The following is a 27,386-nucleotide window of genomic DNA, read 5'->3' as shown; positions in this document are numbered from 1 at the left end:
AGGGAAAAGCGATATCAAAATTTAAATATTGCGATAAAGTCGCAATATCTTTTTTCTGTATGATATGTTAAGTTAAGTTAAGTTATCCTTTATTTATCCCCATGGGGAAATTCATCCTCTGCATTTGACTCATCCTCTACTAGGAACCTTCCTAGAACTAGGAGCAGTGGGCAGCCACAGTGCAGCGCCCGAGGACCAACTCCAGTTCTTTTGCCAGTGCCTTGGTCAGGGGCACCGACAGGAGTCTTAACCCTAATATACATGTCTTTGATGGTGGGAGGAAACCGGAGCACCCGGAGAAAACCCACATGGACACGGGGAGAACATGCAAACTCCACACAGAAAGGGCCTGGGATGGACCGGGGTTCGAACCCGGGACCATCTTGATGTGAGGCAACAGTGCTAACCACTGTGCCGTCCATATATATGTTATTGTATTTTATGTTTCGGGTACATACATGACATATTATTAGTAGTATGAATAGTATGAAGTCTGCTGTTCACTTCCTTTCTTTACGTCTCCCTTTGCAGCAACAAACACAACACTGAACAGACCAGAAATGTACAGTAGCAGTGAAATGAGGGGCAGCAGCAGGGCGGACATGTGCAAAAGTGACTTTTTTCCTTTGTTCGAACATTTACAAAAACAAAACAAAAATCACGATATTTGGGAAATATTGCGATATTTGAGAAATATCGCAATATTTCTCAAATATCGTGATATTCAGGAAATATTATATTCAATATTATGTCAAATCGACCCAAGTAAGTGAAGACTGACTATTTTGGCCAGCAAGCTGGTTCACACTGCAGAGTCTGAAGCCAATACATCACTTTATTAACACATGTTTTGGTCCATACCAAGTTGTCAAAATGTGTAAGTGTACCAGCAATACCACAAGCTTTACAAGAAATAAAATAAATATGCCTGCATTTGGCTGGTGTGAATTTCCCACTCTGCCTAGTACCTGAATACAGTGTTCAGGCGCTATTATTTCTTTATAGCTGCAATTTTGTGGAGGAGCAGCAGTTGGTGATTGGGATGTACTGTACAAATGATACCTGTTTCCAAGGGCACTACCACCGCAAAAGTACCGCCAGACTGGTCACGGTAACGGTTAGATTATTTTCTGTTTATTTGCACCCATATAGTCAAATGAAAGTTGAAAATCCACAGATTCCAATGGTCTTATTCTCGTCACTCTATGACCAAAACCCACTAAACTAGCAGCCAAAGGAAAACAAAAGACACTTAAGGTCCTTGCACATAGAGTCCGTTTTTTCGTCCGAAATTGACGCACGAAAAAAATAAAAATACGACCTCATTTGTGTCAATCATCATTGACACACCGAGTCCGACAATTACGTCCGTCATTTAAGTTTTCGGACGAGGTTCGATTTTCTGCGTTTTTCCGCATCCATGAAATCGTTTTGACAGGTGTTTGACCACTCAGAGCTGCCGTAGTGTTGCTATTCACAATGAAAAATGGCGTCTGAGAAGTTAATTCAGTTCGTCTCCCAGCACAAAGCATTTTATGACAAAGCAGGAATACAGAGATTCGGAATTAAAAGACAGAATGTGCCGGGTGATTGCAGACCAGCTTGGAACGCGGTGTGTGTGTGTGTGTGTGTGTGTGTGTGTGTGTATGGGGAAGGGGGGGGGGGGGGGGGGGAGAGCCACACAGACACACTGCCAGTTGTGGATCAATAGGATCGCGGTAGTTTTCTTTTCGTTGCGAATCTTCGCAACGAATATTGGATAATTAACGCATCGGACTCAGTGTGCAAGGTATCTGTGCGTGACGTGTTTTTTTCGGATGACGGATTAAAAAAACGCAGCGAACAATTCGGACTCTGTGTGCAAGAACCTTTACTACCGCGGCAGCTTATAGTGGCCGTGGAAACAGGCAGCATGTGGCTTTGTTTGGCTGTGTCTTACCCTTGGACGCGTCCTCTCTTTTGCTCTTGCTGGAGCCTGATGTTCTCCAGCTTCAGAGGGCTGGGGATGAAGCCGATCTCACAGCCCTCCTTCACTAACCGACCAATCCACCAGTCATTGTTGAACTTCTGCAGATGGAACCAGGCAGCCGAGGCAGGTGGAAAACAACAACAACAACAACAACAACAACAACAACAGAGAGCTGTTAGCACAACTGGCACAAAAACGAGCTGTTTTTGGTATTTTTGTTCTATTTTTGTAAGGATTTGGGGACAGGTTTTTTGATCAATATAAGCGGTTGATCACTATAACCGTGATCGCTATAAGCGAATTCCGCTGTACTTTTATTCATTTAACTTTTATTATAGTAACCAGTGGGTATAGGACCAATCAGCGTGACGTCACTCGACACCCAGAAATGCGGAACCCCTGAGTGAGAGCAGAATTAGCTCAAGAGTTTGATATATAATATATACATGTCGTGTTAAAGTTGTGTGAACTGTCGCAGTTTTTAAAATGTAAACAGAGTCAAGCCGGCTAGAGCAGACACGCACACCTCGTGGGTTGCATTGCCGTTGCCACCCCAGTGAAGCGGTTTGTTTACCAAAATGCTGCTCGGCTGATTCCTCGTATTGCATTTACTGGCTTTCCTGCTGAAGCTAAGCAGCTCTGGCTGTGTGGATACTCCTTGGATGGAAGACTGGTGCTGGAAGTTGATGAGTTGACTCCCACCCCCTCCCCCCCCCCCCCCCCCCCCCCCCCCCCTCCACCTGATATGTGGAGCGCTTTGAGTATCTAGAAATGAGCTATATAAATGCAATAAATTCTTCTATGGCAAACATTGCAGTGAATTTGCCAACACAATAGTCTGATCACAAGTTCATGTTTCACTCGATTTTTGTCACGACACACACACACACACACACACACACACACACACACACACACACACACACACACCTCTTTTATGTGGAGGAAATCCTTGCCATCAAAGGAGATGGCTGTGGCTGGTACCGGCACGTCCTCGTCCAACGCTCCACAGTAGCTGACGTTAGTCCTCACTGCAAACGCCACGGCTTTAGTCTAGACGAGGGAGAGACACTTACATTCAGTGGGGGAGTAGAGGGTGGGTGGGTAGTGGGGGAGTAGAGGGTGGGTGGGTAGTGGGCGAGTAGAGGGTGGGTGGGTATTGGGGGAGTAGAGGGTGGGTGGGTAGTGGGGGAGTAGAGGGTGGGTGGGTAGTGGGGGAGTAGAGGGTGGGTGGGTAGTGGCGGAGTAGAGGGTGGGTGGGTAGTGGGGGAGTAGAGGGTGGGTGGGTAGTGGGGGAGTAGAGGCCCTCTAGGGTGGGTGGGTAGTGGGCGAGTAGAGGGTGGGTGGGTAGTGGGCGAGTAGAGGGTGGGTGGGTAGTGGGGGAGTAGAGGGTGAGTGGGTAGTGGGGGAGTAGAGGGTGGGTGGGTAGTGGGGGAGTAGAGGGTGAGTGGGTAGTGGGGGAGTAGAGGGTGGGTGGGTAGTGGGCGAGTAGAGGGTGGGTGGGTAGTGGGGGAGTAGGGGGTGGGTGGGTAGTGGGGGAGGGTGGGTGGGTGGGTAGTGGGCGAGTAGAGGGTGGGTGGGTAGTGGGCGAGTAGAGGGTGGGTGGGTAGTGGGCGAGTAGAGGGTGGGTGGGTAGTGGGGGAGTAGAGGGTGAGTGGGTAGTGGGCGAGTAGAGGGTGGGTGGGTAGTGGGGGAGTAGAGGGTGAGTGGGTAGTGGGGGAGTAGAGGGTGGGTGGGTAGTGGGCGAGTAGAGGGTGGGTAGTGGGGGAGTAGAGGGTGGGTGGGTAGTGGGGGAGTAGAGGGTGGGTGGGTAGTGGGCGAGTAGAGGGTGGGTGGGTAGTGGGGGAGTAGAGGGTGGGTGGGTAGTGGGCGAGTAGAGGGTGGGTGGGTAGTGGGGGAGTAGAGGGTGGGTGGGTAGTGGGGGAGTAGAGGGTGGGTGGGTAGTGGGGGAGGGTGGGTGGGTGGTTAGTGGGGGAGTAGAGGGTGGGTGGGTAGTGGGCGAGTAGAGGGTGGGTGGGTAGTGGGGGAGTAGAGGGTGGGTGGGTAGTGGGGGAGTAGAGGGTGGGTGGGTAGTGGGGGAGGGTGGGTGGGTGGTTAGTGGGGGAGTAGAGGGTGGGTGGGTAGTGGGCGAGTAGAGGGTGGGTGGGTAGTGGGCGAGTAGTGGGTGGGTGGGTAGTGGGGGAGTAGAGGGTGGGTGGGTAGTGGGGGAGTAGAGGGTGGGTGGGTAGTGGGGGAGGGTGGGTGGGTGGTAAGTGGGGGAGTAGAGGGTGGGTGGGTAGTGGGGGAGTAGAGGGTGGGTGGGTAGTGGGGGAGGGTGGGTGGGTGGTAAGTGGGGGAGTAGAGGGTGGGTGGGTAGTGGGGAGTAGAGGGTGGGTGGGTAGTGGGGGAACCCACCCAAATATTTTTTGTGCCCCCGCTTTTATGTTACCCACCTGGGATTAGGGCTGTGCAGTAAAATTTATACGGCAATTAGATTGTGATATTCTTTTTTGCGCAATACTGTATTGATATTTCAGAAAAATATCGTGATATATCGCCATATCGATTTTTTTGCACAGCCGTGTGTTCAGTGACACAATATTTTTTTTGTATTTCAGTGCTTTCTGTAACACACTCAACACTCAGTAGTTCTGAGTAGTTCTTCTGACTAGTTCTGACTAGTTGTGTCCACTAAATTATCAATATAAAGTGATCTACATTTTATTACACTACCTGGTTCACAGCGAGTTGTATTTTCAGCTATATATTTTTAATTGTCAGTAAATTATGTAGAGTATTGCAATATGTCACAATATGTATTGTGATACGTATCGTATCGTGAAGTCCTTGCCAATACCCAGCCCTACCTGGGATATAGAGTTTGCCCACCTTTTTAAGCTAGTGTAAATATGGTTTAAGTTGATTGTATATGTTATAGTATGTGGTGTGTGTAGTGCTGTAGGTTACATGAGAATAGCCTTTAGTTTTAGTCAAATGCGAGAAAAAACGAATGTATTCTATTTTCATCTAGGGCTGGGTATCAGTACTCGATACCTTGGCTTTAAGGTATCGAACTAAATAACCCAGTACCAAGTAGTATCCAAACTCCTCCAGGCAAACGATACTGCATTCGATCCTTTTTGTAAACAGATCTAGAAAAAAACAATTTGTATGGTTTTGCTCACAGCCAATCACCGCAACCGTTCTTTGAGTTAATGTGACGTGTGATTGGCCCACTACCGCAGCAGCTACAACCCATACAGTCTGTGGTGGTGAAGCTGAGTGTGGTGTATGTGGTGAAATTGGCAGTAAAAAAAAAGGTATCGTAATGAATTACTCTACTGGTATCGACATCACTTTACAGGGTACTGGTATTGGTTAGGGCATTCCGACTACTGAATTTTAGGGTAACAAGTACCCATTGTTAATACCAAGCTATTACTTGGTTAATAGTTTGATAATTACATGGTACTACTTCATCATTACTTCTTTATTACATTCACACTATTACCCCCATTACCATGTTGTTATCGAGCTGTAAAGTGCTAACCGTATTTTTTTCCACCCAATAAAAATGATAAATTCAAAAAAGTCTCAAAAACAGCCAGTAAAGGAACTAGGCGGGACCAACCTGGGGGTATGTGAAATAGCAGAGTTCTGATTGGCTCTGATAGGCTGTTTAGAAATGAGCCTGTTTGACTCCAGCAACAACACAAATAAATACCATCAATTCTGTTGATCTAACAGAACACATGATGACATCATGTAGAAAATGATTGTTCTAACAAATCTATGTTCAAGTTATGTATTGATTTGTATGGTTTATTCCTAAAAGCACAGATGAATGATTGGTGGACTACGAGGCACAGTGGTACGACTAGTGGTTTTGATACTGTAGTATTGCTCCTGCTATTGTCATTGTTTTGACTTGCCACATAGATCAGAGGTGTATGTGGCTGCCTACCTTGGCTCTCTCCAGCTGGGTGGCGGCCTGCTGCTCCTTCTCCTGCCGGCTCTGTCCCGGGGCCTGACTCTGACTCGGGCTCTGGCCCGGCACCTGGCCCTGCACCTCCCGCTCCTCCTCCAGAGAGACATCTGAGTCCGATGGTCTGCTAGTGTAGGAATCAGCTGAGCCCTGCACACACAAGTCATATATACAGCCTACTGTTACTGTAGGAATCAGCTGAGCCCTGCACACACAAGTCACATATACAGCCTACTGTTACTGTAGGAATCTACTGAGTCCTGTTACACACAAGTCACATATACAGCCTACTGTTACTGTAGGAATCAGCTGAGCCCTGCACACACAAGTCACATATACAGCCTACTGTTACTGTAGGAATCAGCTGAGCCCTGCACACACAAGTCACATATACAGCCTACTGTTACTGTAGGAATCTACTGAGTCCTGCACACACAAGTCACATACAGCCTACTGTTACTGTATGAATCAGCTGAGCCCTGTTACACACAAGTCACATATACAGCCTACTGCTACTGTAGGAATCTACTGAGTCCTGCACACACAAGTCACATATACAGCCTACTGTTACTGTAGGAATCTACTGAATCCTGCACACACAAGTCACATACAGCCTACTGTTACTGTAGGAATCTACTGAGTCCTGCAAACACAAGTCATATACAGCCTACTGTTCCTGTAGGAATCTACTGAGTCCTGCACACACAAGTCACACATACAACCTACTGTTACTGTAGGAATCAGCTGAGCCCTGTTACACACAAGTCACATATACAGCCTACTGTTACTGTAGGAATCTACTGAGTCCTGCAAACACAAGTCACATACAGCCTACTGTTACTGTAGGAATCTACTGAGTCCTGTTACACACAAGTCACATACAGCCTACTGTTACTGTAGGAATCAGCTGAGTCATGTTACACACAAGTCACATATACAGCCTACTGTTACTGTAGGAATCTACTGAGTCCTGCAAACACAAGTCACATACAGCCTACTGTTACTGTAGGAATCTACTGAGTCCTGTTACACACAAGTCTACTGTTACTGTAGGAATCTACTGAGTCCTGTTACACACAAGTCACATATACAGCCTACTGTTACTGTAGGAATCTACTGAGTCCTGTTACACACAAGTCACATATACAGCCTACTGTTACTGTAGGAATCTACTGAGTCCTGTTACACACAAGTCACTATACAGCCTACTGTTACTGTAGGAATCTACTGAGACCTGCACACACAAGTCACACATGGCCTACTGTTACTGTCACTGTGGATCTAGGAAAGATTTTCAAGTCAGATATTACAATTGAAATTAGTCTTCCTACATAGATACCCCTAGATACACATAGGACACACATACAGCATCCAAATGCATTTACTCTCAGAGGTCACAGAGGTCACCCTGGAGCAGTTTATGGTTTAATGCCTTGCTCAAGGACCCTTCGTGATGGAGGACATTTCAATGTATAATGAACTGTAAGCCACCCTCCAGCTCACAGCTCAAACCTAAGGGCCCCATCTCCCACCTTGCGCAAAAACAACACAAGGCGCAGCGCATTGCTATCTTCCAACCGACACACTTTCATTTTCACACCCAGCACCCACGTTGTCTAAATAGCAAAAGTACTTGTGGCCAGGCTGGGTTGTTCCAGCGGTCAGCGGCCAGTCGGCCACCAGCAGGAACCTCTGCTTGTGTACGCGTAACGTTGTGTTTTAACACTGGATAAGGCATTGGGACTTGGGTGGCGTGGCACCAAATAAGCACAGTGTGACGCCGGAAAACGCGAGGCTCAGAACTGTGTTGTAGGTTTGTTAGGAGGAGGAGGAGGAGGAGTGACAATGTCATCTGAACCAACAACAAGAACGACCCAAAACACAAGGTGACATCTGAGACCCAGCAGCAGTGCCTCATGTTTGGAAATCCTATAATAAAATGAAGCAAGGGCAAGTCTGGACTGATGCTCATCATGCTCATATTCAGCTATTTTTTCATGTCTAGAAAATATCATTTACTAGAGCTGGGTTAAATATATCAATATCGAATCAATATTCATTTGAAGGAATTGATATAGATTCATAAATCCCAACACTGATCTTTTAACATAATGGCTTTTCCAGTGGATGCTTGGAACCTTAACCCCGTTAGACTCACATGGTTTGGTTCTTAGTGCAACGAGATCTCGTAAAATATCTGCAAACAAAAAGGTGCTGTAAGCGGTATTAAAATAAATATAAAGATAAAATAAAAAATAGCGTGTTAAATAGCTCTACTTTCCAACAGCCATCACTCATATAGAGTGTTTGGTTAGTAACATAGGTCCTCCTGCTGGGATTGCATTCCACTTTTATCCAATCAGGAGAGAGGATCCCATCCCACTTTTATCCAATCAGGAGAGAGGATATCAGTGATGGAATGTAGAGCTATTTAATCCTTATTTCAACAAAATAAATATAATTTACAGTGCACTTTAATAATGCACCAGGTTAGAGGGTTCCTTGTACAATTTACATGAGGTATTTGATAATCTTTCATATCCAAGAAAAATTGGTATTATAACTGAAACATCGATATTAAATCGTATCTTAATCAAATCAGAAATCAAATTATGTGATTTAGGGTTGACCCCAAATAGTCGACGATTCATTTAAAAACTGCCAAAAAAAACTGCCAATCTTACAGTCGAATAGTCGCAAAATGTGGTTATGAAACAAGGATCCTTCCATTCCGACTATACTGTATGGGGGTGAATGTCTGATTTTACATAGAATCGCTTGGTTTTGCCCAATAGATTGTGATATATAGACTATTTTGTTATAAGTATCCGGCTATTAATACTATAAAAACCAAGTCCCAATTAAACAAACAAATTAAACAAGCTCATGACATAAAGATAATTGCACCTAAGGCACAGGGTAGCACACACAGATCTTTCAGGACCCTGTGCCTTAGGTGCAATTATCTTTATGTTTTGAACTTTGCTGGTTTAGCACCACTAAGAAAGCCACCGGGAAAGCGCATCCTTTCCAAGGACTGAACAAGCTCATGCTAATGGCTTTTCTGATTGTCAGATAGTCTTGTAAAAAAAAAAGAAGAAAAAATGAAAAGTCGAATATTCCTAACAGCCAAATCCGATTCGACTGACATCATTCTGAGTCAGGTACAGCCCTATAAAGTGATTGCGATCATCAATGATTGTCAATCTTAGCAGCCTCTGTGTTCAAAAATAAGCTTTTTATCATTAAACAAATCCGTTTCCATGACACCTACTACAATACCCATGAGCCTCGCCAACTCCCCCAACCATGCACACTATCAGGGATGTTTAAAAGATTTTGTATTTTATTTTACCTTATAAGTCTGATCCATCCTTCCGCCAAGCATTCACTCTTGTGGAATGTGTAAGACGCTGTAGGACTGTGGACAGACACTGTGCGGTGGTTAACTTACCATCCAGCACAAATGTCATGGAGAGAGCCGCCCCATCAGTGAAAAACAGCAGCGTAGCATAAAACACTATGGGAATTAGCTGAGCTGAGCTAAGGCTTACGTACACACTCTTGCATCCAGTACGAGGGATCAGCCGAGCAGCATTTTGGTAGCAAACAAACCGAGTCACCGGGTGGCAACGGCAATGGATCCCTATGGAGGCCAATAAGTGGTGCGAGGCTTGTGTGTCTGACTCTAGCCGGCTAACTCTGTTTACATTTGAAAAACGGCGACAGCTCACACAACTTTAACACGACATGTATATATTATACATCAAACGCTTGAGCTACTTCTGTTCTCACTCAGAATGTCAAAAATATAAGCGATGTGACGTATAGTTTTTGAGATATTAACGTTTGTTTGGCGTTTAACGTTTGCACATTTCTGGGTGTCAAGTGATTCGTCCTATACCAATAACTTTTTTCTTTCCTTATTTTTCTTACATTTCCAAATCCGTTAAACCCCTGCATTGTAAAATCTCTGATTGATCGAATGAGTGGAACCATCTAGATCTTGTGAAATCTGGGTGGTACAAAATGAATGGCCAGAACACTTCTTGATCAATCTTGATGACGCACACGAGCATTGATGGGAAGACTGAAATAAAAGTAATTCATTAAAGGGTCAGCTGCACACCTGTGACTCAGAAGATACTAATGTATTGTATGACATTTCAAAATGTAATATACTACATATTACTAGTTACTTTCATTTGAAAGTAATAAGTTACTTTACAATGTTACCGTCTGTGTAGAGTAACTCGTTACTTATTGCACTAGTTTTGCTTTGCTTTTACCAAAATAACAGCAGTAGCAGAATGACATTGCCGCCCCGGAACCATCCTGAAAAATAATTTCAAACGTCTTGAAGTCAGTGTAAACTATGCAAAATTCTAAATGTCCTTTGTTATTGTCGTCTATAGTGGTTATTTGCATAGAAACCCCCAATTTGATTAGGAAATGATTGTATCTTTATTTAAATAATGTGCTTTGATAAAAAAAAAAAAATGTAACTTGTGTTACTTAACAAAGTAACTGGTATAATATTACTGAAATCCTATTGGTAATAAGTTATATTACTGAGTTATTGCTAAAAGCAATATATTACATGTAATATATTACTTTTGTAATGAGTTACCTCCAACACTGCTTGTAAACCTCTCATAAAGTGACATATTTGTGCACCAAGCCTACATCTTTTTCCAGTTGATCCTGTCACACATTGAGGATGTCAGTAAGTGTTTACTGGACAAAGTGTTTCTTTCTGCTGTGTGAATCTAAACGTCCAGTCGCTAATGACCATTCAATGAAAGAAGACCAGACTACACACCACCAGCTAGGCTAGGCTAGTCATCACAGCTAGGCTAGGCTAGTAATCACAGCTAAGCACTTTCTTCTTTTTCACACAGGCAAGCAATAGAAAAGCCTTGCTTCAGCACACTGCTCGATTGGATTGTGCACACACCCAATCACTCAAAGTGCCTTTTCAGGGATTTCAAGAATGACACCAAGCTTTAGAGTAACATGTATAAACAGACAGATCACTCTATAACAGCAAGCTTTAGAGTAACATGTATAAACAGACAGATCACTCTATAACACCAAGCTTTAGAGTAACATGTATAAGCAGACAGATCACTCTATAACACCAAGCTTTAGAGTAACATGTATAAACAGACAGATCACTCTATAACACCAAGCTTTAGAGTAACATGTATAAACAGACAGATCACTCTATAACACCAAGCTTTAGAGTAACATGTATAAACAGACAGATCACTCTATAACACCAAGCTTTAGAGTAACATGTATAAACAGACATATCACTCTATAACACCAAGCTTTAGAGTAACATGTATAAACAGACAGATCACTCTATAACACCAAGCTTTAGAGTAACATGTATAAACAGACAGATCACTCTATAACACCAAGCTTTAGAGTAACATGTATAAACAGACAGATCACTCTATAACACCAAGCTTTAGAGTAACATGTATAAACAGACAGATCACTCTATAACAGGAAGCTTTAGAGTAACATGTATAAACAGACAGATCACTCTATAACACCAAGCTTTAGAGTAACATGTATAAACAGACAGATCACTCTATAACACCAAGCTTTAGAGTAACATGTATAAACAGACATATCACTCTATAACACCAAGCTTTAGAGTAACATGTATAAACAGACAGATCACTCTATAACACCAAGCTTTAGAGTAACATGTATAAGCAGACAGATCACTCTATAACAGGAAGCTTTAGAGTAACATGTATAAACAGACAGATCACTCTATAACAGGAAGCTTTAGAGTAACATGTATAAACAGACAGATCACTCTATAACACCAAGCTTTAGAGTAACATGTATAAACAGACAGATCACTCTATAACACCAAGCTTTAGAGTAACATGTATAAACAGACAGATCACTCTATAACACCAAGCTTTAGAGTAACATGTATAAACAGACAGATCACTCTATAACACCAAGCTTTAGAGTAACATGTATAAACAGACAGATCACTCTATAACACCAAGCTTTAGAGTAACATGTATAAACAGACAGATCACTCTATAACACCAAGCTTTAGAGTAACATGTATAAACAGACAGATCACTCTATAACACCAAGCTTTAGAGTAACATGTATAAGCAGACAGATCACTCTATAACAGGAAAAACATGTCTGCCATTAAATATATATTGTCCTCTTGGTGAGCTATACTCTCAAATATGTAATTTTGAACATGATAGATTCATGTCCACACACACACACACACACACACACACACACACACACACACACACACACACACACACACACACACACACACCTATTCCAATTATCCTGGTTTTAAGCTTTTATTTTATTTTTATACACAAATATTTTTCATAATATGTCATTCTCTCCATCTCTATTGACCTTATGTAGCCCCGCCCACTTGACCCATTGTATCACGACTTCCTGTTCAAAACGCCGGCTGTTTTACCTGCTCAAAACTAGTCTGACTCACCTGGTCAAACCTAGTTTGACTCACATTATGAGTCAGACTAGGTTTATGAGTCACAGGAAGTGTCAATACAATCGTTGATTGTATTGACACTTCCTGTTAGTCTCTCAAGCCAGACGGTCTCTTCTGCATAAGGTGAATAATACTGTACATTTATTGTGATTGTATTCCTATAGTCCAACGAGAAGAAGGCGATATTATAAACCTAACCTGGTGTTGAATTGTGTGGAAGGAGCGTTGAGGGCATGGCTGTGCTCAACAGAGTAGCTTCAGCATGTGACTCATCTACATCACAATCCACTTAATGACATCATGATGCATGTTTCTCCCTGCGTCAGCAGAACATAATAGCCCACGCCACTGCTGGGAAGGGGAGAAAACATGGTGGGTCACACCTTTAATGAAGGCGGTAACGTGATGGACGGGGGTCTATCCTGCCATGCCAGCCCTTAACTCATTGAGTGCCAAGGACGAGTATGTTCGTCAATTGGTTTAGTAACGTAGAGTGCCAAGGACGAGTATGTTCGTCAATTGCGTTTTTTGACGGTGGGACGTGGAGCCAGATCCATCTCCTGTAAAATTTTGGGGCATGTTGAATGTGTATAACCTATTTTACCGACCCATTAGGTGGCGACAGTGCTCTCCAGATTAGAGAAAGGCGAGGAAAAAAGAGAGAAGAAGTCATGGGAAACGGAAATCCCATCGATATGCATGAAGCATAACGTTAGCTGTGCCTGTGAACAGCAGCAGTCAATCTGCTGCCACAATTGAGCCCCTTCGTCTCCGCTGCAATAGCCCCTCCATATGATTTAGTTGCCGACACCAGCGTCTTTCTGAAAAGTTACATTATTCTCAGCTGGGAGCCGGCGACAGGCTGTGAAAAAGCGGGGGGATGCAGCGCACTTTTCAGTGCAGACAGAGCAAACGCAGAGCGAGAGCAAACGCAGCAGAGCCCCAGAGACACTCCCACGGAGGAGGAGGAGGGGGGTGGGGCACGCAGGGCAGCAGAAAGCCCAGAAAGCCCAGAATCGGACGCAGCTTCATCCCAGCTCACAATCGAAACCCCAGAAACGAGCGAGCCCGATCCTGACTGCCCCGACGAGCGGCCGCCATCCAGGCAGCAGAGACTCGCCTGACACAAGCAGCACTCAGAGTGAGCAGAGCCACCAGAGACACACCCACGGAGGAGGAGTTTGCAGTAGAGGGGGGTGGGGGTGCTGTTATATTGAAGGAAATTACTGTTCAGATGTTTCAGGTCAGAAAATATTAGTTTCAGAGTCAGTGATTTGCTTGAAATGCTTAATTTCACAAGAAGGCTCAATATCTCAGCTTCTAGATGGAAACGCGTGTTTTTGCTGTTTTTGACCTATCTTCTCCGGCTGATAACTAAAGAACGGAAAAGGTTATCAATAAACTTTTTTTTGCTGCTGATACAATAGAGTCTCGTCGTTCTTTGTGCGTGTTCGGTGTTTACATAGTAATATCACACAATATTCTGTGGGCCTCGAGAAATCACTGAAAACGCTCTGAAACTCTGGCACTGGGAGCGTCCGTTCTCCAAAAGTGGCTGGCACTCAATGAGTTAATGAAGGTGATAATGTGATGAGCAGGTGTCTATCCTGCCATGCCAGCCCTGGAAAAGCAGCAAAAAGGGCCTGATGGAGGAATAGGAAATTAGCATGTTCCCCTCGCTGTCTCACAGAATAACAGCTATAGGTGCATCTCTGAGCTGTGTGTGTGATGAACACACACAGAATAACAGCTATAGGTGCATCTCTGAGCTGTGTGTGTGATGAACACACTCACAGAATAACAGCTATAGGTGCATCTCTGAGCTGTGTGTGTGATGAACACTCTCTCACAGAATAACAGCTATAGGTGCATCTCTGAGCTGTGTGTGATGAACACACTCTCACAGAATAACAGCTATAGATGCATCTCTGAGCTGTGTGTGTGATGAACACTCTCTCACAGAATAACAGCTATAGGTGCATCTCTGAGCTGTGTGTGTGAGGAACACTCTCACAGAATAACAGCTATAGGTGCATCTCTGAGCTGTGTGTGTGATGAACACACTCACAGAATAACAGCTATAGGTGCATCTCTGAGCTGTGTGTGTGATGAACACTCTCTCACAGAATAACAGCTATAGGTGCATCTCTGAGCTGTGTGTGATGAACACACTCTCACAGAATAACAGCTATAGATGCATCTCTGAGCTGTGTGTGTGATGAACACTCTCTCACAGAATAACAGCTATAGGTGCATCTCTGAGCTGTGTGTGATGAACACACTCTCACAGAATAACAGCTATAGATGCATCTCTGAGCTGTGTGTGTGATGAACACTCTCACAGAATAACAGCTATAGATGCATCTCTGAGCTGTGTGTGATGAACACACTCTCACAGAATAACAGCTATAGGTGCATCTCTGAGCTGTGTGTGATGAACACACTCACAGAATAACAGCTATAGGTGCATCTCTGAGCTGTGTGTGTGATGAACACACTCACAGAATAACAGCTATAGGTGCATCTCTGAGCTGTGTGTGTGATGAACACACTCACAGAATAACAGCTATAGGTGCATCTCTGAGCTATGTGTGTGATGAACACACTCTCACAGAATAACAGCTATAGGTGCATCTCTGAGCTGTGTGTGTGATGAACACACTCACAGAATAACAGCTATAGGTGCATCTCTGAGCTGTGTGTGTGATGAACACACTCTCACAGAATAACAGCTATAGGTGCATCTCTGAGCTGTGTGTGTGATGAACACTCACAGAATAACAGCTATAGGTGCATCTCTGAGCTGTGTGTGATGAACACTCACAGAATAACAGCTATAGGTGCATCTCTGAGCTGTGTGTGATGAACACTCACAGAATAACAGCTATAGGTGCATCTCTGAGCTGTGTGTGTGATGAACACTCACAGAATAACAGCTATAGGTGCATCTCTGAGCTGTGTGTGATGAATACTCTCACAGAATAACAGCTATAGGTGCATCTCTGAGCTGTGTGTGATGAACACTCACAGAATAACAGCTATAGGTGCATCTCTGAGCTGTGTGTGATGAACACACTCACAGAATAACAGCTATAGGTGCATCTCTGAGCTGTGTGTGTGATGAACACACTCTCACAGAATAACAGCTATAGGTGCATCTCTGAGCTGTGTGTGTGAGGAACACTCTCACAGAATAACAGCTATAGGTGCATCTCTGAGCTGTGTGTGTGATGAATACTCTCACAGAATAACAGCTATAGGTGCATCTCTGAGCTGTGTGTGATGAACACTCTCTCACAGAATAACAGCTATAGGTGCATCTCTGAGCTGTGTGTGTGATGAATACTCTCACAGAATAACAGCTATAGGTGCATCTCTGAGCTGTGTGTGTGATGAACACACTCACAGAATAACAGCTATAGGTGCATCTCTGAGCTGTGTGTGTGATGAACACTCTCTCACAGAATAACAGCTATAGGTGCATCTCTGAGCTGTGTGTGTGATGAACACTCTCACAGAATAACAGCTATAGGTGCATCTCTGAGCGCGGTGTGTGTGTGATGAACACTAAATGGCTCCTCCCGGCCTGCCTGGTGCTCTGCTGCTAGCCGTTCGCACAGGCTCGTAGCCAGATTGCAGCCAAATTCGCCATCTATTGCGATACGCTCGACACACATCCATACAGAACGCACACGCACACACACACACACACACACACACACACATATATATTTATAGGATGGTGTGAATGTCGCACATCAGCTGCCATCTCCCTAACGTGTACACCACCCCCCAACCTACCCCAACCCCCCACACACACACCCAACCCCCTCCCCCCCTCCCCTCCAGCTGAGCAGAGCCAACGATCATGCTACGCTGTACCGTCAAAGGCCTCTTATATGAGTGTAGCACAGCCATCTCCCTCAATAAACACACACGCACGCACGAACACACACACACACACACACACACACCGAGGGAAGGACCTCTAACAGTAGGGCAGAATCACACACACACACACACGCACGCACGCACACACACACTTACCGCCTCCGAGTCTTCAAATCCATGCAGGTACAAGTTGTCATACATGGAGGTTTGCTATTCCAACCAGCGCCTCTAGAAGAATGAAGGGAAAATGAGCACGGAGGTGGAGACGGAGGAGGAGGAGGAGGAGGAGGGGGGGGGGGGAACGAGGATGGATTGGGGGGGATGACGACAATCCCCCTCTCTCCACGGCAAAGGAGGAGGAGGAGGAGGAAAAAAAAATCTCCCCTCCCGATGGATCAGGCCTGGTCCTCCGGAGGCCGTCGGATGCTGCTTCTCCCTGAGCCCAGAGCGCTGCAGGCTGCCTGGCTTACATTATAGAGATGGCGTCGGAGAGGCTCTTTCTCCCTGGAGGTGGCCCGATCCTCTCTCCACGCACACGCACGCACACACACACATGCATATACTGTACACAGCAAAGCAGCAGCACAGCAGCAGCAGCACAGCAGAGAGGAGAGGAGAGGAGCCTTCCTCAATATCCAAGTGTGATGATGATGACAGAGGCAATGTGCAAGGAGCTGATTGGCCAGGCCGGACGTCCACTCAGCTCGGCTCAGCGCTCGCCTCGGTTTGGGGGTGGGGGGTGGGGGGTAGGGTAGGGGGTGGGGAGCATCTCCCCCCCCCCCCCCTGTGTCTGTATCTAGCTCTCTGTCGCCTCTCTTCCTTATCCTATCTCTCTGCCTGTTTATTCTCCAGAGAGAGGGGGGGGGGGGGGGGGATATATAAAATCTGGTCCTGAAATAATACAAAGTGGTCTGATGGGTTTAGATATTTGCCCTGTGAATTTAGAAGTAGAGACAGGTGATATGAACCAAAAATCTGATCTCTGTATTTTTAGGCTGAATGATGCACAAGCTATCTCTGTGTTTCCTATGAAGTGGGTGAAATGTTCAATTGCAGGTCACAACCACATGTGAGCTGTTGGGCGATATATGAACAAAATCAAATATCGATATTTTTTGACCCAATACATTGATGTCGATATTGTGACAATATCATATACAAAATATTTACACAATGAGATTTTTGATGAATAATCCTCAGTAATGTGGATATGATGACTAAGTGGGTAAAGGCAACTAATAGAACAGCTAGAACAGTCTGGTAAGTTCAGGAAATGAATAAATCACTTTACTTTAATGCAGCATTTAAAAGCAGGAAAAGAGAACAATAGGCTATATCACTATATTACAATAGCCACAATCTAAGACAATGTAGTCTCATATCACAATATCAATATAATTGGGATGTATTGCCAGGCCCCATCCTATAATACACACACACACAGCCACCCCCTCCCCCAACCCCCACATACACAGAGACTCGGCATAGTGCCACCTACTGGCACAAACATGAAAAGCGGTCTACCTCAAGAACCGTTTGTCCGATCCACTTCAAACTTGGGGAGTGCGCTTAGGGGGACCTGATGGAGTGCAGAGCCGAATTGTGGGCAATTCAGCATAGCACCACCTACTGGCAAACAAAAAACGGTTAACCTCGATAACTGTTAGGTCCGGTCGACTTCAAGCTTGGGGAGTGCGCTTAAAGGGACCTGATGGAGTGCAGAGCCGAATTGTGGGCAATTCAGCATAGCGCCACCTACTGGCAAACACAAAAAGTTGTTTATCTCGAGAACCGTTCGTCCGATTGACTTCAAACTTGGGGAGTGCGCTTAGGGGGATCTGACCAAGTTCAGTGCCAAATTACCTGCTATTCGGCATAGCGCCACCTACTGGCAAACAAAAAGCGGTTTAGCTCGAGAACTGCTCGTCCGATCGACTTCAATCTCGGGGAGTGCGCTTACTGTAGGGGGGCCTGATGGAGTTCAGGCCTGAATTCCGTGCAATTCAGCATATCGCCACCTACCGATACCTTACACACACAAAACTATACCTGGCCGGAGTCCCAGCAAACTAGATTATCAGGCCGCGTAGCGGTTTAGAACAAAGGTAGGTTCCTTCATTATCCTCTGAGATATCGGCACTTCTAAGATAAAATTAATAAATGACAGCTGCTGTTCCTTAAAGTGCTATTTTGGACAATTAGAAAAGGTAAGCATGTTTTTTGTAAACATGTTAGCATTTCTGTCTATTAGGACTACTGCCTACTTGGAAGGGCAGGTTTGTAAAAAGAAATCAGCATTATGTAGTTGCAATAATCAAAATGTTTTTCAGGATGTAGTTTAGCTATGTTTAATTGAATAAAATTAGTTACATATCATTCATTCTTCATAATACTGGATCCTGATAGACTGACAAATTAAGTTATCATAACTAAAGTTGGGGGACAAGAGCACACCTCAAGCACACATTCAATTTCCTGCTCCACCCGGAACTGGTAGGACTTAGCCTGATCCTTCCATGTGCTATGTCCTGCCGATGAAGCTCCCCGCTGTCAGGTGAAAAGAAGCGGCTGGCAACTGCACGTGTCAGAGGAGGCATGGTGCTAGTCTACGGCTCTCCCCAGACAGGCCCGGCTCCAGGATGAAGTGACTGAGGGGGCAGTTAAAAATGGTGAGGGAGCAAGGCCATGGCCAAAAATCTGCATAAATTTGGAGCGTTATTGCACCCACTTACCGACAAGCTAGCATGATATCCCTGGTATCAATGGATTCCTTAGGGTTTCTAGTTTCATATGAGCCCAGTCCACAAGCCCCCCCCCCCTTCCCCCATTTTTCTCCCACCCCCTTGGTCTCCTCTCTCAGTACAGGAACCACAGGAGGGGGGGGGGGGGCATGGAGCCAAGATGGAGCCACCCTGAAGCCACTTATAAACATGAAGTCTGGACCATGTCCGGCTAGCAAGAGCAGGATATTTTACGGTTTTACCTTTCTAGACATGAGGGGTCTTTGTTTAGAAACAGCTGGAAATGATCAGTTTTTTCCGATGGTGAGTAGAGTGTGCGTGGGGAGGAGCGTGGGGGCAGTGGGGAGGAGTGGAGTGCAGTGCGGAGGAGAGCTTGAAGAACAGAATTGGGCACTAATGCCCAAAACGCGCACACAGGTCTCAGTTCCCTGGGTGCTCAAGCTACACCGATCATCCACCCCAACTCATTCCCCTCCATTCATCCCTCCATTCATCCCATCTCAACCCCTCTTTCCCTGAATAAACCATCGAAATCAGCAGTTCCCAATGTTTTCCGACAGATGGCCCACTTGAAAATTTCAAAAATATCCACGGCCCACATATAAACAGTACGGGTGCCCAATAATATGTTCTCTGAGCACTTTTTGTGTCACAGAAATCAGAAACTACAAGTGAGGGTCTGTCTACAATAGGCTAATCAAAAAAATAATTGATTACAAATTAAATAATGTTATTCAACAATGGAGAAATGCATTATCATACATAATAATAATAGTACTAATACTAATACTAATACTAATACTAATACTACTACTAATAATAATAATAATAGTTTCGCAAATGATTTAGCGGCCCACTTGCAATTACCTACCAGTGGGCCGCGGCCCACATTTTGTGAATGGCTGATCTAAATACATCTCATTGTGGCATGGTCTTTGTTGGTGAACAACAGCTTCTGTAGTTAAAATGAAGTAAAGGAGCTGATTGGAGACGTTCCAGTTGAAATGCACTGTGCACAGTGGTTAGCACTGTGCACACACCTCACACACCTCACAACAAGAAGGTCCTGGGTTCGAACCCGAGTCCTCCGCTTTCCTCCTAGCATCAAAGACAGGTATGTTAGGGTGCTGTACTGTGGCTGTCCACTGCTATAGGTTCTAGGTATAGGTTGGTTTATAGGTTCTAGGTATCTATAAGGATGGGTTAAATGCAGAGGATACATTTTCCCACGGGGATAAGAGTACCGTATATGAATACAAATATAAATCCTATCCTATCCTATCAGGACTATGTCCAGTTGTAATGTGTTTTCCAGCATTCGTATTCTAGTATTAATCTGCCTGCAAAATAGGGTGGATTGCAATCAATTTAAATTGAAGGACTCAAATAAAATCACATCTAAAATGTCTCCATGCAACACGGTCTCCAAAGAAATTGTAAAATAGCAACGTTTTGGACCAACGTTGCTATGTTACAAATTTGCCTCCAAAATTGTAAAATGGTAACATTTTAGGTTTAGGGTCTGGGGAGAGATTAGGTTTAGGGTTAGGGTCTGGATTAGGGTTAGGTGTGGGGAGTGGGAGAGGTTAACTTAGAGGGGTCCCTGGGGTCGGAGACCCCCGGAAAAAAAGAGTTACCATTTTACAATTCTGGAGCTGAAATTGTAACATAGCAACGTTGGTCCAAAACGTTGCTATTTTACACATTTTTGGAGATCAGGTTGCTCCATGCATTAACCATCTTATACACACATCCCAGCTCTGAACACTACAAAGCCTGAAGCCAAAAAAGACACAGCAGTATTATCATTTATCGGATCAGAAAAAGAAAAAAATCTACTTTGGCTCTTTTTCCCAATCTTGATAGAAAAATAAATAAATAAAAACATTCAATAGGCTATGCAAACAGTGCAGACATGTGCCCAGCATAAGTGGTATACAAAGAAACAAGGAATAACAATTTAAATAAAGAAACTGCTTCCTATCTCTCTAACGGCTCATACCGGGTCTTATGGAGAGGGTCCCTCTCCAGATCCTGCCCTCTTATCACCGGTGTCCCCCAGGGCTCAGTCCTGGGCCCCTTGCTTTTCCTTCTCTATATCAGATCTCTTGGCCATGTGATCTTATCTCATGGCTTTTCTTATCACTGCTATGCTGATGACACCCAGGTTTTCCTTTCCTTCCTCCCCTCCGACACCCAAATCGAGGCTCGCATCTCTGCATGCCTCAAAGACATCGGTGACTGGATGTCTGCCCACCACCTCAAGCTCAACCTTGGTAAGACAGAGCTACTCTTCCTCCCAGGGAAAGACTGCCCTCTAGCTGCCCTCTACCATCTCCATTGACAATACCACTGTGCTTCCCTCCCAAACAGCTAAGAACCTTGGGGTGATCCTTGACAACCAGCTGTCTTGCTCAGCCAACATTGCTGCGACAGCTCGCTCCTGTAGGTTCTCCCTCTACAACATCCGCAAAATCCGTCGCTTTCTCACGAGGGAAGCCACTCAACTCCTAGTCCAGTCACTTATCATCTCTTGCCTGGACTACTGCAACGTGCTCCTGGCCGGCCTACCTGCCACCGACATCCGACCGCTTTAGCTCATTCAGAGCGCTGCAGCCCGTCTGGTATTCAACCAACCCAAATTCACTCCCCTCTTCCGGGACCTTCACTGGCTTCCCATCTCGGCACGCATCAAATTCAAGACACTGGTACTGGCCTACAGGGCAGTACACCAGTCAGCTCCCCTGTACCTGCAATCTATGGTCAGGTTCCAAACCTCTCACCGCTCCCTTCGCTCCTCCACCAGTGCAGGACGCCTCGCCCCTCTTTCGCTACGGGGGCTCAAAAGTCGCTCATCCCGATCGCGACTCTTCTCGTCCCTGGCACCGCAATGGTGGAACGAGCTCCCTCCTATGGGCAGGACGGCCGCTTCACTGCCAATCTTTCGGCAAAAACTTAAAACACACCTTTTCAGGCTCCATCTGGCCCCTTCTTGAACTAACATCTCTCTCCCTCTCTCTAAAGAAAACAACAAAAAACTAAACTTTACCACTATTCCTTCAGAGGTTGTAGCTGTCATAGACTGTGTTGCATAGTGGATTGCTCTATTGCTGACAAAATGTGTTATTATAAGTCGCTTTGGATAAAAGCGTCTGCCAAATGACGTAATGTAATGTAATGTAATGTAAATAAACCTAATAATTATTATTATTTACCCTCAAAAATAAAGTAGGGATAAATAAACTCCATTAATATAAAGTTATTCGCCAACAATAACAACAACAACAACAACAACAAGAACAATAATAATAATAATAATAATAATAATAATAATTTAATGATTTATTCTTTAAAAAAATGCATTTCCCCCTTTCTCTCAAGTACCTCCTGTAGTAGTACCTCCATGTACCCCTAGGGGTAGGCATACCCCCATTTGAGAAAGGTGGCTCTATTGGACGTGCTCGTTCACACGCCGTACCTTTCCTTCTCGTGCAGTACCTGTCTGAGGATGAAGCTGGTGGAGGTGGTGCTGCCATCAGACCTCTTCAGACGGCTCCTCCTCGAATAAGTCCCCCGGTTCACCTGTATGGGAAAACCACATGTCAACACTTGCATCAACTTCACAATCTAGTGATCTAATTCAATGATGACAAACACGCCCAGTTTCCCAGGTACACCAGGTACACCAGGTACACCAAGTACACCAGGTACACCAGGTACACCAGGTACACCAAGTACACCAGGTACACCAGGTACACCAGGTACACCAGGTACACCAGGTACACCAGGTACACCAAGTACACCAGGTACACAGGTACACCAGGTACACCAGGTACACCAGGTACACCAGGTACACCAGTGAAAATGGCTGAAGTCACAGCCTACAGGATGTCTTAATTGAGGGGAAACGGCTTGAATCAGTCACTCGCTTTTTTCTCTCCCCTTCAGTAGTTCAGAATTAAGCAATATTACACAAGAGGGTGTACTTTACCGAGGCTTCAGCCGAGGTCCGTACGCGTCACTGAAGTGCCAATAACCACGGTAAAGTACACCCTCGAGTGTAATATTGCGATTATACAACAGTTACCAACAAAATACAAGCTATAAACAAAAAGGTCTGCAAACGTCTGCACTATTCTAAGCATAAGTTGCACAGGATCTACAGTACCCTTCCGTCTCACCACTGTGTGACAGGTGTCAGGTGTCAGAGGGCACTCTGTCTCACCACTGTGTGACAGGTGTCAGGTGTCAGAGGGCACTCTGTCTCACCACTGTGTGACAGGTGTCAGGTGTCAGAGGGCACACTGTCTCACCACTGTGTGACAGGTGCCAGGTGTCAGAGGGCACTCTGTCTCACCACTGTGTGACAGGTGTCAGGTGTCAGAGGGCACTCTGTCTCACCACTGTGTGACAGGTGTCAGGTGTCAGAGGGCACTCTGTCTCACCACTGTGTGACAGGTGTCAGGTGTCAGAGGGCACTCTGTCTCACCACTGTGTGACAGGTGCCAGGTGTCAGAGGGCACTCTGTCTCACCACTGTGTGACAGGTGTCAGGTGTCAGAGGGCACTCTGTCTCACCACTGTGTGACAGGTGTCAGGTGTCAGAGGGCACACTGTCTCACCACTGTGTGACAGGTGCCAGGTGTCAGAGGGCACTCTGTCTCACCACTGTGTGACAGGTGTCAGGTGTCAGAGGGCACTCTGTCTCACCACTGTGTGACAGGTGTCAGGTGTCAGAGGGCACTCTGTCTCACCACTGTGTGACAGGTGTCAGGTGTCAGAGGGCACTCTGTCTCACCACTGTGTGACAGGTGTCAGGTGTCAGAGGGCACTCTGTCTCACCACTGTGTGACAGGTGTCAGGTGTCAGAGGGCACTCTGTCTCACCACTGTGTGACAGGTGTCAGGTGTCAGAGGGCACTCTGTCTCATGCTTTCTGCGTCTGCCCTTCACTGACAGGATTCTGGGCCAAAATGTTTGCCTGGTACTCTAAGGCCTACAAAATAACCCTTCAGCCGGAGGTAGAACTTGCCATCTTCGGCTGCTCGGAGTCCTCTCTGAACTTCCCTACAGCTGTGCAACAGTCTCTGACGCTGGGGGACAATTGTTGCCAAAAATCTAATTCTGAAGGAATGGAAGTCCCCCTCTACACCTCCTTTTCAATTGTGGTTGATGGACATGATCTCTGTTATACGGATGGAGAGGCTCAGGTTCCTGAGAACCAACTCACTTAGAAAATGTCTAACGATCTGGGACCCTGGGGTTTCTAGTCTACCTCGATGAGGTTAGGGGGCGACGGGTGACTCGCCTGGCTGGTTTCTCATGGACCCCTCACGCGGGATCCCATGTACATTTCTTTGAAGCACATTATGCACCTTATGTAGCTGGTACAGTAGCACCATGTTGTGATGTTGAATGTTGATGATGTTAGTATGTTTTTTCTTTCTTTTCTTTTCCTGTGCCTGAGCCTGTTTGTTTTGTCTTGTTAGTGTACTGCTCTATTCAAAAATGTACACCAAAAAAACTCTTTGATACCAATGTTAGATCGATCAAATCCCATGTGATCGACAAAATTAAAAATATATACTGTATATATTTTTTTCCCCCGTCTCATCATCAGTGATCACAAGGAGGTCATTGTGACATCACTGATGATGTCACAAGGAGGTCATTGTGACATCACTGATGATGTCATGCACACATACACCCACCCACTGATGATGTCATCAGTGATGTCATAAGGAGCACACACACACACACACACACACACAAGGAGGCATTGTGACATCAGTGATGATGTCATAAGAGTGATGATGTCATTAGTGATGTGGGGGTACACACATGCATGTAAACTTAAGAGCAATAACATTTTGTGAGCAACACCCACACACACCCGTGTGCGGCAATAGGGCAGGCGAGGCCACCCAGCAGCCGAGCTGTGAGCGAGGCCACGCAGTGGGCGAGCTGCGTATGCGAGCTGCAGGGCGGGCGAGCCCGCGCAGCGGCTGAGCCTAGGAGTCGAGCGCGCGTAGCACGCGAGATGCCTAGTTATCTTATACTTGCCAAAGATTTGTTTTATGATTTTACCTTCGGTCTTCCTTTTTTACTTTACTCTCTTTCTTCCTCTTTACCTCTTATTCAGTGAGTCTTCAGAAACGTCCAAATATAGCAGCAGCGTTCATCTCCAGGGAGCTAAGTTAATTATCTGCCGGTGATTTGGCCCATTTCTGTTCAAGTCTCCAGAGTTAGTGACAATGTCACCGTTAAAAAGTCACCAACTACTTCCCCAAATGTATCAAACGGGGTCATTAATCTGGGTCACCATCTAGCTTCTCCGTTTTTTGCTCGCCCATATTCAAGTTGCACCATGCTGTGTGTTATCATAGAGCTGTAATGTAAGAGAGCACTTGGCCGAAAATACCAGCAGTCTCTTTAAAAAAGGATAGTTTTGCACGACAGTAGAATGTAAAGAGTTAAATTAGACCTACTTATTAATTGCTAGCATTTCACATCAATAGCCACCACCAAGTATAAGATAGCATAAGGATAGTTAATCAACAGAATGGACAAATATACGTCAGAGCCTGTGGACTACAGTACACCTGACCTACACTAGGCTATACGACAGTAAAACATAACCATGAATACACTTTATTTAGCCATATTCAATGGTTGTATATGTCGCAAAGTGCAGTTTCGTTCCCAAAACAACAAATTTTAGAACTGATTCAACTGATTTTGCAGGAAGAAGATTGTGTGAATAGCCTACCATGTTGTTAACCCCTTTAAATAGTTCACGTTTTATTGATAAGTGCTACATTACAGTATTTGGATGTGTGCGAATACAAAAGCGGACCCTAGTGACCCATTCATGATAACGAGAAACTAACATAACTAACGAGAAAGTAGAACTAAACTCTTAAATAAGCCTAATATAAAACGAGGACTTAGCTCAAAGAGAAACGAGAGACATGCAGCCCTTTACACCTGGTTCTTAAATGCCAACCATTATCCAGATCAAACCAGGTGTAAAAGATCTGAACACAATGTGAGCCAGACTACCTCCAGATGTGGTCGGGAAGATCTGATCACATCCTGATCGCGATGCATTTACACCTTGCATTAGTTAGCATGAATTCTTCCTTATCCAGATAACATCCAGATAACTTATCCGGATACAGGTCACATTTAAAAACCAGGTGTAAATCGGGTGTAAATGTGGTCTCTCTCATCCCTGGTTATGGACAGATACCAGTGGGAAGAGACCCACTGCTACTATTACTATTACTAGTCTCTCTCTCTCTCTCTCTCTCTCTCTCTCTCTCTCTCTCTGCTCGGCTCAAGGCAGATGAATGTAAGCGTCAAAGTGGTCTTTGTTTGCTGCTGTCACCAAGTGCTGCTCTTGTTGGGAAATGGTTGTATTTGTCACATGACGTGTGCAGGAAAATAGCCAGTGGATGTGAGAGTTGTTTCAATTGTTGGGTCTAAAATAAAGAGCCTGGTCTTCTACCTGCTCTATTTGTATAATGCACCTTGATATAACTCTTGTGATTTGGCACCGTATATAAATATATAATTGATTGATATTGAATATCAATTTAAAGGAACCAGCTGGATATTATCTTTTGAACTCAAAGGTTTAAATCAAAGCAAAGTGAGGCAAAAACAGTGAGGAATAGCCTAATTATATTTCTAAAACTGGGGTTTTATTTGGGATGATTTCAAGGGATTTAAATCCCTCTGTGTGAAGAAAATGCTTGCTGGGCTACTAACTGTTATAAGCTGGGGCAGTTCAAATGTAGCCTATCTCTTGGTCTGTGACTGTGATCTGATAGAGTTCTAGTTATAAACTGCTCCTCTGAACTGCTCTGCTATCTGTAGTGCATTCTTCATAATGTTACATTTCACCCATGGCTGTGTGTTACAAGTCAGACTATGGGGTGAATGCATTGTAACATTTCACTCCATGAATTGCATGCATCTTCTGCTTGTTCTACTAAAGAGCCAGGCTACATCTTTTAATAGCACACTATAACTGGTTTGTATTTACATTTACATCTTAAGAGTGCCAATTAAGATACAGACAGAAATGTGTAAAATGTTAGCCTACTAGCAAGTCTCCCCTATGCACTTCTGTCAATAAGCAATGCAACTTTAAATTGCAAGATTGTTGAATGTAGTTTGGCGTGTTGCGGAGCGGACAGAGAGTATATATCTGGGCTAGAGGAATGACCTACCTGAAAGATGGGCGCCTGGATGCCCTCGCCGATCTTGTTGCGTATGTAGATGTGTCGGGACAT

The 27,386-nt window shown here is 44.9% G+C and overlaps 1 protein-coding gene across 3 annotated transcripts in view; it reads right to left on the bottom strand.

The window, feature by feature from the left end:
• The window catches only part of LOC310774134 (voltage-dependent L-type calcium channel subunit beta-4-like), a gene marked incomplete at both ends in the record, with an annotated part of 53,103 nt that extends 25,717 nt beyond the window's left edge, over positions 1–27,386 (bottom strand). Inside the window, 5 exons of one of the 3 annotated variants that reach the window (XM_083634204.1) lie at positions 1,940–2,067; positions 2,900–3,022; positions 5,913–6,083; positions 22,587–22,670; positions 27,324–27,386. In XM_083634204.1, coding sequence (XP_083490330.1) covers positions 1,940–2,067; positions 2,900–3,022; positions 5,913–6,083; positions 22,587–22,670; positions 27,324–27,386 — 569 coding nt within the window. Of the gene's footprint in view, positions 1–1,939; positions 2,068–2,899; positions 3,023–5,912; positions 6,084–16,503; positions 16,549–22,586; positions 22,671–27,323 lie in introns of those variants that run through there. The other 2 variants (XM_083634206.1, XM_083634205.1) reach the window with 2 other exon arrangements.

Source organism: Poromitra crassiceps (genome assembly GCF_964638095.1).
Source record: "Poromitra crassiceps genome assembly, chromosome: 3".
Taxonomy (NCBI): Eukaryota; Metazoa; Chordata; class Actinopteri; order Beryciformes; family Melamphaidae; genus Poromitra; species Poromitra crassiceps.
Note: the sequence above shows the minus strand (reverse complement) of the source record. Positions and strands in the feature narration are given on the sequence as shown.